Source organism: Euprymna scolopes, chromosome 32 (assembly GCF_053919585.1).
Source record: "Euprymna scolopes isolate OS-2025 chromosome 32, ASM5391958v1, whole genome shotgun sequence".
Taxonomy (NCBI): Eukaryota; Metazoa; Mollusca; class Cephalopoda; order Sepiida; family Sepiolidae; genus Euprymna; species Euprymna scolopes.
The window spans coordinates 64979251-64993574 of NC_136513.1; the positions used below are offsets into that span (position 1 = coordinate 64979251).

The 14324-nt window shown below is 38.5% G+C and overlaps 1 protein-coding gene across 6 annotated transcripts in view; it reads left to right on the forward strand.

Moving 5' to 3' along the window:
* The window catches only part of LOC145256392 (echinoderm microtubule-associated protein-like 6), a 902875-nt gene that overhangs the window by 854998 nt on the left and 33553 nt on the right, over positions 1 to 14324 (forward strand). For all 6 annotated transcript variants that reach the window (XM_080115242.1, XM_080115245.1, XM_080115243.1 and 3 more), the window contains one exon: positions 436 to 539. In XM_080115242.1, the coding sequence (XP_079971368.1) occupies positions 436 to 539 (104 nt within the window). The remainder of the gene's footprint in view (positions 1 to 435; positions 540 to 14324) is intronic.

Below are 14324 nucleotides of genomic sequence, written 5' to 3' on the forward strand. Positions count from 1 at the left end.
TGTGAGATTATTCTTGCATTGTTATAATCATTTGTCCGTATAATTTTCAGGTTGCTTTCATCAACATTGTTAGTGGGCTTTAGGCAATAAAAGCAATCTAGCAAGTTTTCCTTTATGTGAATAAAACACAATTGAATCAATTTTCAGACCTTTCTTTATTTTTCTTCATTTTTTATTCTTTTATTGCCTTTTGTGTCATTCTGTTTCCTTTTATTTTGTTACCAAATTTGCCGAATTTTGATAACGACCCCAAAATTATGACACCACTGTACATTTTCTCATGTCATTTGATGACATTTGATTTGTCATTCGATTGCAACAGTTAACACGCAGAATCCAACGACATTAATTGCTAAACAACACTACAACACATCTATAATTATTTTTTCATGTTTAGCTTTTTCAACTTTATAGTTTTCTTCATTTTTTTTTCAGGTTGGAACTGGTGCTTATATCGAACAAGTGTTTTCTGTACCTTCAGGGCAATTAATCGATAATGAATCGATCATAAATTCTATAACCTGGTTGTCTTGGACAAGGTAAGTGCTGATCTTTGTGCTTCTTGAAAGTTTAAATATTTATAGCAAAATAATGTTTCTTTAGTGGAGGCAAAAGAAAAAGATAAAATTGGGAAAAGAGAGCGTCTCCTTCAAAAAATCTCTGGATTAATAATAAAATTATAGGTAGCTTCCAGAATTCATACGATCAAGTTGATAATCTATAACTCAGAAGACGAATCTTGAAAAACATCTCTACTTTGATCAGACACTGGCTCCCCAGTTTACAGGATACAGATCCTCACAAAACATGGAAAACTGATTATCTGAAGAAACTCAGAGAAAGAAATGCAAAACAAATTCGCCACTTTTAAAACTGAGTCAGTTTTTTTAGTGAGGAATAACTAGTCAATCAATACATTGCTTGAAATAAATTATTCTAGTCCAAGGTACATCTTTATTTTTATTGCGTTGCAAAAAATATGTTTGTATCTGTAATTTACTAAGGATAGTAATAACATATAAATAAGAAACACATGGTTCACAGTTAGATAGCTCAATAGTACAATACTAGAGCTATAAATATTTTTAAAGTACCACGTTACAAGGGACAGACACTGATATTATTACTCATTTTTCAAAATATATGTCTTTTGTTAGTAAAAACCAGTATTTATTTTTTTTCATACAACATATGAATAAAGTGTCATACATTATAGACATTTTATCATGAAGACGTTTGCTTTTTCATATTCCTTCAGCAACTGCACAAGCAACTTGCATTTCTTGTTTTGCTTTTGAAGCATGCTTTATTTTTTTAAACTTCCAGTAGTATGGGATAAAACTATCTTGTAACAACACTTTAATAATTTCAGTATATTTTCAACTAATAGAATTACAATATAGTTGTTAATTTTTATAAATTTACATGTTATTATTTTATATTAAAACTAAACTGACATTTTTATCTGGAACTAATGGAAGTCAAAAAAATGAGGTATGTTTGAAAAGCAAAACAAGAAATACTTACCTGTAATACTAGCAGGTAGCTCGGCATTGCCCGATCGTAAAATATTATATTTTAATTCACACAGATTTCTTATTTATTATTATATTCTACCATCCATTAGAATCGAAAACAGGACATTTAACGCTCCATTGTGAATCATTATGTATTTCTATAATGTTGTTAGCATCTGAGCTAGTGCAAAAGGTTAAAAATGACTTTGAGCTTTGAATGTTTAATTTTATGCACAAAAGTAACAGAAGGAGAAATGTTTTATTCGATTTACCCTGCCAAGATCAACTGTTTTATTTTCGATTTTGATCCCTTAGCAGCAATTTTTGTGGCTAAAACCAAATCGAAATTGTGCTACAGATCCAAATAACCTATATATCAAACTTATATATATATTTTTTTCTGTAGAAATATATATTCTTATGTAGTACTGGGGATCCTGACTTAAATGCTATCTAGGTAGTTTGGAGAAATAGTAAGTATATTTTCGATTTCCATCAGCGAGTTTAGTGGGGTCACAGAAGGTTAGATTTGACACTCATCAAACTCAAGTCATCTTTTGTCAATCTAGATAGAATGCACCAGAAATTAGGGGTGACGTGCACCGGAAATTAGGGGTAACAAGAATTGTGGTCGTAGGTTTCCGGTGGGCGACTACATGGTCTTGGCCAGCAGAGAATGTAGACGGGAAATCTTGGGTCTCCGACAACCATGGGTTCCAGATATAGGCTTGCCTTGTAATAAAAGAATTGAAGCTTCAAATCCATCTCATGTTATCGATGCATCTGCAGCAGTAGGTACCACTCCCCATGAGATGGAAGCCCAGCAAAAAGAAGATATCATCCGCTGGACAAGGCAAGCAGGTATGTACGCATGACATTATTTGTGCATACACGTCGATACCCTTCAAGGCAAGAAACTGTGTAAGGATAGAAACACACCCATATAAGTAAAAGCACATATGTAAGAACACGCAGACTTGAAAAGTACCCTTAAAAGAAGAAACAAAGTAAACGAATAAGTAAAGTAAACAAATAAATAAGAAATAAACAAAAGGATGCAAAGATAATCTTTAACACTGATGCCGATTTGACCAGTTCGTATCATCGATACGAGAAGAACCGTGTTATCGACGGATCACGACGTGAATGGGTCCTTAAATGGAAAAAAAAAAATCTAGACGACGATTTATAAGACAGAAGGAAAGAAAAAAAAACAACCAAACAAAACAAGAGAAAAAAAACTGTATATTGAGTATTTTGTGTAATTTTTTTCTAAAGAAAAACGGCAGTTGATTAACACACATGTCAAACTTCTAAAGCTTGAATTCGTTTCACAACTACGGCAGTTGATTAACACACACGTCGAACTTCTAATCACACTGATGCAGTTGATACACACTGTCCTCGATCTTCTGAACATACTCCTTTTATTGTTCACGAGTTCGTCATCAGCCAATTGGCGGCCGAAAAAACAGTCACGTGAGGGGTGACGTCATCACTGAATAATCTTACAAAAACCACAGCCGCCATTTTTAATTTCTGCCCTCCCTGTGATCCTCCCAGCAGGTAAGACAACACGCGCAGACACGTGGTCGCTTTCTTCCTTCATTCTGTCCGACTTTACACCCCCCCTTCTCTCAAGATCACACATGCGGCATTGCGGCCGTGGTCGTTTGTTACGGGCACTCCTACGGAGGGGGATTAACTGGACTTCTTCATCTTCATCAGAGCTACTTGGGTCAGTGTCCACAGTCCTACTATCCGGCTGCGCTCCATCTTCATCCGAGCTCTCAGAAGGGGTAACAGACCTGTCGCCATTAACGTTGCCAGCAGTCCTTCCATCAAGCTGGACTCCATCGACATTGGGGCTCTCAGAAGTGGCGCTGGAACTATCGCCATCTGTGCTGAGGTTCTCAGCCATGTCATCACGGCAATGGGGCATAGGTCGGATCCACATTTCATCATTGGATGATTCATCACTTTTGCTGTTCGCCATTTGGTTTGTATCAAGGGCGGGCCAGACATCCCTCACATGCCATGGAGTACCATCAACCAGCACAGCCTGCTCACTAATTATGCCGGTGATCCGTCCTCTTCTGAAACTGGTCGTACATCGGTTATTGGGAGACCTTACCCAGACGGTGTCCCCTAACTTGTACCATCCTTGCGTCCTCTTCTGATTAGGAAGGCAGGCGTCAATACCCTTAACACGCACTCGATAGCAAAGTTTTGCATTAGCAGGTGCACTTTCAGCAGTCGCGTCATCCTTTGGTGTTGTATTGTACCTATATACTGCCTCTGCAATCGTACATTGCTTCCTCGCTGCTATCCTCTTCACACCATGGTGGCACCGCTCCGCTATACCGTTGCCACTCGGTATATACACACACCTGTCTCTAAGCCGGATCCCCCACTCATCTACGAAATGCCTGAATTCTCCGCTGCAAAAGGCTGTGTCATTGTCAGTAAGAATCTCTTCAGGTGGCCCAGCTCGTAAAATATGGACTCTAATTGACGGATGACACTAGCTGAGTCCTGTCTTGTTAATAGTCGCCAGATTGCAAACCTCATTGGTCCGCAATCGATCAGTGTGAGGAAGTGCTGACTACCATAATGGGTTATGTCTATGCCTAGTCGGCTCCAATTCTCGTCGACTTCCAGCCAACCTTTCTGCCATTTGGTGGGAGCAGGGTCGATTGACTGGCATATTTGGCATTCCTTGACCACTGCTTCTACTTTGCTTTTGGACACTGACGGGTTGGTTAAGTGTACGAAATAATATGTCCGTCTCACTCCGGGGTATCCACTGTCATGGTGTACCTTCTTGATTTTATCCGTCTCCTCAACAGAGGCAGCACATAAAGACCCTGGTTCGGCTTCTTTCTTCATTGCGTCGAACCGTTTCTGGGGCACACGGGTAAGTCTATCAGCAAGATTGCAGGTTGAAGTGACAAGCACTGCATTCACCGATAGGTCGTACTCTTCCACTAACTTCCTTATTGTCTCCAACCTTCATCTGATTAGCATTTCGGTAGCCGCCTTGGTGCGCACTCTCGTTTTGCCTGTTAGTGTGTCAACTATCCAGTGGTATACGCACAGCGAATCTGTGCGTATGCATAATTCTTTGACTTTCCACTGGAGTGCCAAGTTTATTCCTTTTATTACCGCATCCAACTCTGCCAGGTTGATGTGAGCAGCATCATCCATTGGTCGCAACCAGCAGGCGTCCTCAATCACAGACCCATTCATCTCCAATAGCGCCCCAATTGCGAGGGAGCTCGCATCCACCCACACATTTAGCCTGTCTCCTTGGACGCACCAATCTCCTTTAGCGGGGTCCTCCTGCTTGACTCTTGTGATGGTCTCCTTCACCATGCGCAGCAACAGATTGTCCACCGTTTCGTCATTCCAGCCTTTGGTAACTGCACTCGCCCTCCTCTTCATGATGGCTGTCACGGCCCGAGTCCATCCACCTACTGGTAAGTGTCCCACCAGTTTTCCACACAGGGAAAATATAGCCCGCCTCGTGAGGACTTGGGGCACTTCAGGAACTGCAGTTCCGCGCCCCCACTTCAAGGTCTCTCGCTCCTGTTAAACGCTCAACCTCAAGACACGAGCGCCATCCTTCAAGCGTTCTGGATCCTTACACATCAGTCCAAGTTCGGCTAGCTTGGCCCTCACACGTGATGATGGCACAATGTCTTCATTCACGTATATGTCGTCAAGGTATGCTGATGTCCCCTCTTTTACGGTCTTATCCTGTAACAATACAGCATTGACGATCGTCTTCATTATTTGGGGCGCAACGTTCATCCCAAAGCCCAGTCTTGTGAGGCAATACCTCCTACCGGCAAACACTACCATCTGAAACGGCCACATTGTCTCGCTAACCCGGACCTACAGATATGCTCTTCTCAGATCCAACAGGGACACATTAGAACCCAGCTGGCGCCACTCTCGTAGTTTGCTAGCGCACACGTCAGCATCAGCTGTGAACGCATCAACATATGAGTTCAGTTCTCGGTAGTCCATTACCGATCTGACTTTGGCTTTGTTGTGCTGAGCAACCGCCATTAATGGGATCAGACCCTTAGGAGGTCCAAGTTTCTTGTATGGGTAGGGAATCAGCCAGCCATCCTCGATCCATTTGCGAAGTTCTTCTTCGTACGCGGACCTTATGTGGTCGGGCACATGGTATTCAGTTATTCCATTCTGCAGTTTGGCTGGTTCCCGGTTTTCCGACCACTTCCATCAGGCAGTCCAAGCCCTCTTTTGCTCGTCAAATTCGACGCTGAAGTCTGGTTGGTCGATCCTTAGCGCAGCACACACTGGGGCTTTCTCCTGAAAATGTACCACCCCCGTCACCGTTATATAGACACCACAAAGGGCTCTGATGGCATCATGTCCTAGGAGCAGGTCAAAACTCAGGGGTTTTTCGAGCACTACCAGCGCCTCTAGGTTAGCAGAGCTTCCATTTTTTGTCCGAATGTTTACATTGCCCACCCCACAACATGTGCGCGTCTCTCCACAAATGGTAGTCACTCTGACGTTCTTCTTTCTCCAAATGTGGCGGATATCTGCACATACAATAGTGCAGGAGCACCTAGAATCGAGGAGTGCTGAGCACAGTGTTTCGTTGATATATATTGGGATGATCGGCAGCGTCTCATTTAATTTCTGCATGGGGAGGAGGTCGACGCTGACACCTTGTCCCCGGTTCCGTTTTCCGGACAGTCTTTAGCTATATGGCCAGTTTCCTTACACCGGTAGCAGCAAACGTTCATTTTTATATATATAGATGTATGTATATATTTATACATATATATATATATATATATATATATATATACATATATATATGTATATATATATATACATATATATATACATATATATATGTATGTAGTAGGCAACATGAGAAAACAATGTAAGAACAAAATATTTAACAACGCCCGTCCTATTGTTACGAACGAATTTCTAAATAATGTTTAAATTCTAATAATTTAGAAATCATTTTTAACATGGGGTTTGTTTACTATTCTGTGCATTTTCTCTATGATTGAATGTTGAGGATTTGTTAGTTGTTTTTGTTTTATGGCATATCAACTCTTTTCAGGTTATTTAATGCCGTATCCAAGCATTTTGAAGAAAAATTTTTTAATAGAATATATTGTTGCTTTCAAGTCAGTTTCTATTTAACCCATAGCTGAGGATTTCTGCTGTTGTGGACGCATCTTAAATTTAAAAGTTGTACAGGTGGTGCAGCGAATGACTGTCTCTTCTATGAGCTGTATTTTCCTTTTTCATCCATGTTAAATTCATTTATTCGTACCAACCATCATCATCATCATGAACGTTCCTTCATGTATATTCTACACGTACGTGTATATGTACGTGTGTATATGCATATGTATGTACATGCATATATGTATGTGCATGTTGGCATGTGTGCATGTGTGTGTATATTTACGTGCATCTGTATGCATACATGTATGTGTGCATGCATGTGTTTATTTCCATGTGTATGTGGGGTGGAGAGGGTTCCTGTAAGCCATGGTGAAGGCAACCCCTCTAGGAGAAACAAATCTCTGATTTAAAACACCATAAAGCGGGAGACCAGTACCTGTATTAAGCTTGTCTGCAGTTTGACTTGTTTCTGGCTATCTTGTTCTGGCTTGTTTCTGGATATCAACATTTTGAACCGAGAGAGAGACTTAGCTGTTGTACAAAGCTAAAACTCTATAACATCATCTTTGTATAGATACTCCCTCAGACATTCGATGTGATCGGTTTTCGGCCAGAAATTTGGCGACTAAGGGATCAAAGGTCAACGATTTAACATTTGAGAACTCTACCAAACTAAATGTTAAGGGGGCCGCAATAGGGGTCAAAGTTTAAAAAATTGACCTTTTTTTTTTTTTTTTTGCTTAGCATACACCTTACACCCGGGCAACGCCAGGTTGAAATGCTAGTGTATATATATATATATATATATATATATATATATATATATATATATATTTAAATAAGGGAGTAGTCCCCAACAATGTGTATTTTTTAACATTATTTTATTATTCCGTTGTCGTGGTTTTTCATTGAGAATTATGTCTGGATCATTGTAATGATGTTTTTAAGTCATTGAAATCGTTTTTACGTGCGTTTCAGACGTTCTGTGATGCGTCCTCGTCAGAAATTATTTTCAAATGTGTTGGAGATGTAAAAATGGCAATTTTTGTAGTTAATTTGAAGTTTTTCCAAGGGGTGGAGGCTTGTAAGTGTTTATTATTCATTGGCATGCTCAATTTTTATTGCTCTTTTATTGGGCTTGTGAGGGAGACCGTTGACCTGGCTGTAGTCGCTATCTCTTTCTCCTAATGTTTTTTTCTTTTCCTTTAGGGTGGGGTAGGGTGTGTGTGTGTGTGTTTTTGTCAAAGGCAGCATGCGTTCCACAGATTCAACCGACATAAGTCCAGCTCAAATAAACAGAAGTATATAGAATATATAAATAATTGTAAAAGAGTGATAGAGACAGCTAAGACAGATTACTCTGAAACCACCAGAAGACGCATCGAAGCACAAAAATTAGGAACCTGGGATTTTTGGAAAATCTACAACAGCGTAGTAAATAATGGGCAGTCAACTATTCCCCCACTATCAAACAATCATGAGGTTGCTTGCACGGCAACTGACAAGGCTAATCTGCTTGCCAGTTGGTTTGCCTCAAACTCCACACTGGACCCAGTACACCACTCCCTCCCTGATTTTCCTTTGCAAACAGACGCCACACTAGACGATTTGAAAATCACCTCTTCTCAGGTACATGCTATTATAAAAAACCTAGACACCTCAAAAGCATGTGGACCAGATCTCATCCCAGCTGTGCTATTAAAAAAATGTTCTGCCAAGGTTGCTCCAGTTCTCTCCAAACTTTACAATAAATGCCTTAACGAATCTTGCTTTCCTGACTGCTGGAAAACCGCTTCTGTGGTACCAGTCTTCAAGAATTCTGGTGAAAGAACTGACCCACTAAATTATCACCCCATTAGCCTCCTCCCGCTTTTCGCCAAAATATTTGAGTCCTTAGTTAATCAAGCCCTAGTCTAGCACCTAACAGCTGCTAAACTCCTGACTGACAAACAATATGGATTCAGGCAAGCCCGTTCAACAGCAGATATCTTAACTGTAGTTTCTGAACGTATATACCGTTCATTGGACAAAATAGGGGAGGGTAGAGCGGTAGCCCTTGATATATCTAAGGCTTTTGACAGGGTATGGCACGATGGTCTTCTAAGGAAAATTAGATCATATGGAATCACTGGAAGAATTCATAATGTAATTAAATCCTTCTTAAATAAGAGAAAAATCCAAGTTGTCCTCGACGGTCGTACATCTAAACAATATGACATAAATGTGGGAGTACCTCAAAGGTCTATCCTTGGACCTCTACTATTCCTGATATTCATAAATGACCTCCCTGATAAAATTGTTTCGGAGATGGGTATATTTGCCGATTACACCACTCTCTATAACAGATATGAGGGGAAAACAAATGAACACATATCCAAGGAAATGGCAGAAACACTAGAGGATGACCTCCAATCTGTAGTGGAATAGGGACAAAAATGGATGGTCACATTCAATGCTGCTAAGACTAAGCTTGTTTCCTTCAATAATTACAAGAAACCTTCTCTACTACCAATAGCAATAACACATTTCCTGAAAGTACTTCTTTTAAACTCCTCGGCCTAACGTTTACAGGGAATATGAACTGGAATAGATACATTGAGAGCATTGCCAAGGCTGCTGCAAGGAAGGTTGGCTCCCTCTACCGTGCTAGAAAACTACTTACGCCTGAAAGTATCCTGTACCTCTATAAGGCCACCATTCGTCCATGTATGGAGTACTGTTGTCACATCTGGGCTGATGCATCTGCTGCTTGTCTCTCGCTCCTGGACAGGGTTCAAAAGAGAGTCGCCAACCTGATAGGTCCTGAACTGTCATCTAGGCTTCAGTCTCTGTCCCATCGACGAGATGTTGCATACTTCTGCTTGTTCTACAAATTCTTTAATAGTGAATGCTCTGACGAACTACAAACACTTGTACCTCCTCGACGTAACTACCCCGACAAACCCGACAAGCTACTAAGTCTCATCCCTTTACAGTAGATATCCCTAGGTGCAAGAAAGCCTTTTACTCCAATAGTTTCTTCCCCAGAGCTGCAGGTCTTTGGAACTCCCTTCCGGGATTCTGCTTTCCCAACTGTACTGATATGCAGAAGTTCAAGTGTAATGTAAACAAACATCTTTCTACTCATCTCTCTTCATAATGCCCCCGCTAATTAAGTCCCTGATAGTAGCCCCCTACTTCAAAGTGGCACTGTGCCTTGTTTGGGGTGAAAATTGAATAATAAAAAAAATATGATCATTGCAACGTCTTGTCAGACGAGTGCCACTCCCTCAGTCACTGTAAGTCCGTGTGCCCGAAGATGACTTTTTAGTCATGCCAGCGACTTGCATACCCTAAAGCAGACATGACACTGAAGACAGTCATTAGTATACATAGATATACACATACGTAAATATATACACATATACACATACATATATATATACACATACATATGTATATACACATCCATACACATAAATATACATATACACATATACATGTATACATATAGGCATACACATATATGTATATATACATACATCTATATACACACATCCATACATACACATATATACATACATATACATATCTACATACATGCACACATACACATACCTACATATACATACACATACATACATGCATAAACATATGTATACATTTACATACATACACACATACACATACCTACATATACATATACATACATATATATGCATATCTACACATACACACATAAATATATATATATATATATGCATGCATACACACATAAACATATATACACACATATATATATACACATATACACATAGACATACATATGCATGTACATATATAAATATACATACACATATATACATAAACACATGTACAAACCTACACATACTCACACACATACATACATACATACATACATACATACATACGTACATGATGATTGCAACGTCTTGTCAGACGAGTGCTACTCCCTCAGTCACTGAAAGTCCATGGTCCCGAAGATGACTTTTTAGTCCTGCTAGCAACTTGCACACCCTCAAGCAGACAAAACACTGAAGACAGTCATTGGTATACATACATACACACACAAATACACACATACACACATGCATACACGCACGTACACATACACATATATACATACATGCATACACAAATGCACATACATACATACAAGCACATAAGAATACATACATACACACATACACATACACTCATATACATTCACACACACATATACACACATACATATACATGCATATACATACATATACATGCATACATAAATACATGCACACACATATTTATACATATACGTACACATATGCACATACGTATACATACACACATACATATACATACACATATATACATATACACATACATACATACACATATACACATACATATACATACATATACGCATAAACATATAAATATATGCATACATGTACACATATACCCATATAAATATACATGCATATATATATATATATATACATATATATATGCATATATATATGCCCATATAAATATACATGCATATATATATACATATATAGATATACATACACATATACACTTATAAATATACTTATAAACATACATACACACATACATACGTATATGCATATAATGATGGTAGGTCAGTAATTACATGCTTCCAGCCTGTCAAGCCTACACGCGTCACAACTATTCCATCGCCACAGGACTTTTTTGTTTTTTTTGTAGACAAATGTCAGAGAATATCTGTACAAAGATGTTATTTTAGAGTTTTAGCTTTGTACGACAGCTCTCGGTTCAAAATATTGAAATCCAGCAACAAGCAAGAGCAAGATAACCAACAAGTCAAACTGCAGACCAGCTTAATGTGGGTACTGGTCTTCCACTTTATGGTTTTTTTAAATCAGAGATTTGCTTCTAGAGGGGTTGCCTTCACCACAGCTTACAGGAACCCTCTCTACCCAATGCTATTTGGTCCATATCTGGGATTTAGGTTGCTGGGCACCAGAGCATATTCCACGTGGCAGTGGGTCATGCATGGCGCAGCTGACAGGGCCTAAGCTTCTCTGTCACGGTTACCTCACCCTTAGCTTTTGGTTAAAGAACCTTGGCCCACAAGGCAGTAGAGGTCAAGCAGCGTCGGACACCACTGTTCATCAAAGTCCCAACAATAAATAAATACAAACAACTCCAACACACACAACGGGTAAAAACAGGTGGTCATGAGTTGCGGTGTCTGTTCAAATCTCAAACCGAAGAAGCAACCAAAATGGAAGAACTCCTCAGTGATCACAACGACGGTGATGATGAATCTAATAAAATTAATTTAATTAATTTGCTTTTACCTATTAATGTTAAAATCAATCTATATAAATTAATATATCAATAAAAACAATATATGTCCGACAAAAGAAGAAAAAAAGATACGCGTAAATGCCGACCGTGGTCGCAATCCTCTGTTAAAAAAGTTCATATAGGAAAAAAAAAAACGTTTTAAGGACGCTTGGTCTCTTTGATGTTTATGATGATGATGATGATGAGCACAAATAAACATAGGTAAAAAACAATATGTGTCCGACAGAAATGATCGCAGTCCTTTGTTAGAAATGTTCATTTAGAGGAAAAGTACATACATACATACATACATACACATACATACATATACACATGTACATACATACATACATACATACATACACACATACATACATACATATACACACATACATACATACATATACACACATACATACATACATATACACACATACATACATAGATCTACATACATATACATATACACATGTACATACATACACATACTCACACATATACATACAATGATGGCAGATCAGTTATTATATGCTTCCATCCTTTCAGGCCGACATGCGTCACAACTGTTCCATCGACACAGGACTTTTTTTCTTTTTTTTTAGACAAAATGTTTGAGGGAATATCTATACAAAGATGTTATTACAGAGTTTTAGCTTTGTATGGCAGCTAAGTCTCTCTTTCTCGGTTCGAAATGTTGAGATCCAACGACAAGCTAGAGCAAGATAGCCAGCAACAAGTCAAACTGAAGACCAGCTTAATGCGGGTACTGGTCTTCCGCTTTATGGGTTTTTAAACCAGAGATTTGCTTCTCCTAGAGGGTTGCCTTCACCATGGCTTATGGGAGCCCTCTCCACCCCACATACGCATGCAAATAACCACATGCATGCACACATACATGCATACATTCATATGCATGCAAACATACATACACATGTACACACACATGCAAACATACGCGCATAGAGGCATGTACATACATATGCATATACACACGTACACATACATGTAAAATACACATGAACGAGCGTTCCAAAAGTCATAAATCCTCAATGATCAGGACGACGATGATTGTGATGGGTATGATTAAATGAGTTTGACATAAATAAAAAAAGAAAAACAACCCAATACACACAATTTGAGACAGTGTTTGTGCAACTTTACAAATGAATGGACGTCGAAATTATATGAAAACAAAATCCAACAGACCAGCATTTAAAGCGGCTGGCCTTTTTTTCTTTTTATTGCGTAAAAATGTTTTTTGTTTATAAGACTCACACTTCTGCTCTAGATGATGATGGTGACATATTTCACACATCATTTTACAAATAAATCGACGTAGGAATCAGACGAAAACAAAATCCAACTGATCAGTATTTGAAACGTCTGGACTTTTTTAAAAATAAAATGTTTGTTTATAAGAATTGTACTTCTACTTTAGATAATGATGACAAATTTCACACATTATTTTACAAATAAATGGACATATATACACACATGTATATACATTATATATATATATATATATACACACATATATACCTTATATACACATATATACGCATATGTACCTTATATACACATATATACATTATATACATATGTACACATATATACATTTATATATATATGTGTGTCTGTGTGTATGTCTGTGTGTGTGTGTGCATCAAATTATTAATAAGTTTGCCTTTTTTTTACATATTTAAGGAATGAGTGAATAAAAATCCATGAAACTTTGAGAAAGTGCTTACAATACTATTCAGCTACTCCAGTCCGAAAATAAAAGTATTTAAAGCAGTATTACCGAAACTACGGCAGAAGACAGGGAATATCTGTTGATTTCAGTGTGTCAAGTTGAGGAAAAAACACAATATACCCATAACTTGTTTATTGAAATAATTTTCAAGCATTAAATGAACTAGGAAAAACCTTAGAGCACAATAACTACATAGCAATTTCTCCGTTGACATAATAAGTACAGGATATGCGATTCTTTTTTTTATGAATGATTTGTAAAAGAATTACTCAAAGTTGTGTTTTCGTCAAGTTATTCCTTGTGATACCTCTTGGAGAGCATCCCACAACTCATCTTTGCTCTTAAATTGGCATCCACTTGCATAGAAATGTTGCTTCATGATACTCCAAAGGTTCTCAATAGGGTTAAAATCTGGTGAATTCACAGGCCACTCCATCTTCCGTAGCCCAGAGAACCCCAGTTGTTGCAAATACTGTTTGCTTTTATTTTCTGCATGCGAGAGAGCATTATCCTGCATAAAAATAATGGTTCTTCTGAGCGTCAACTTT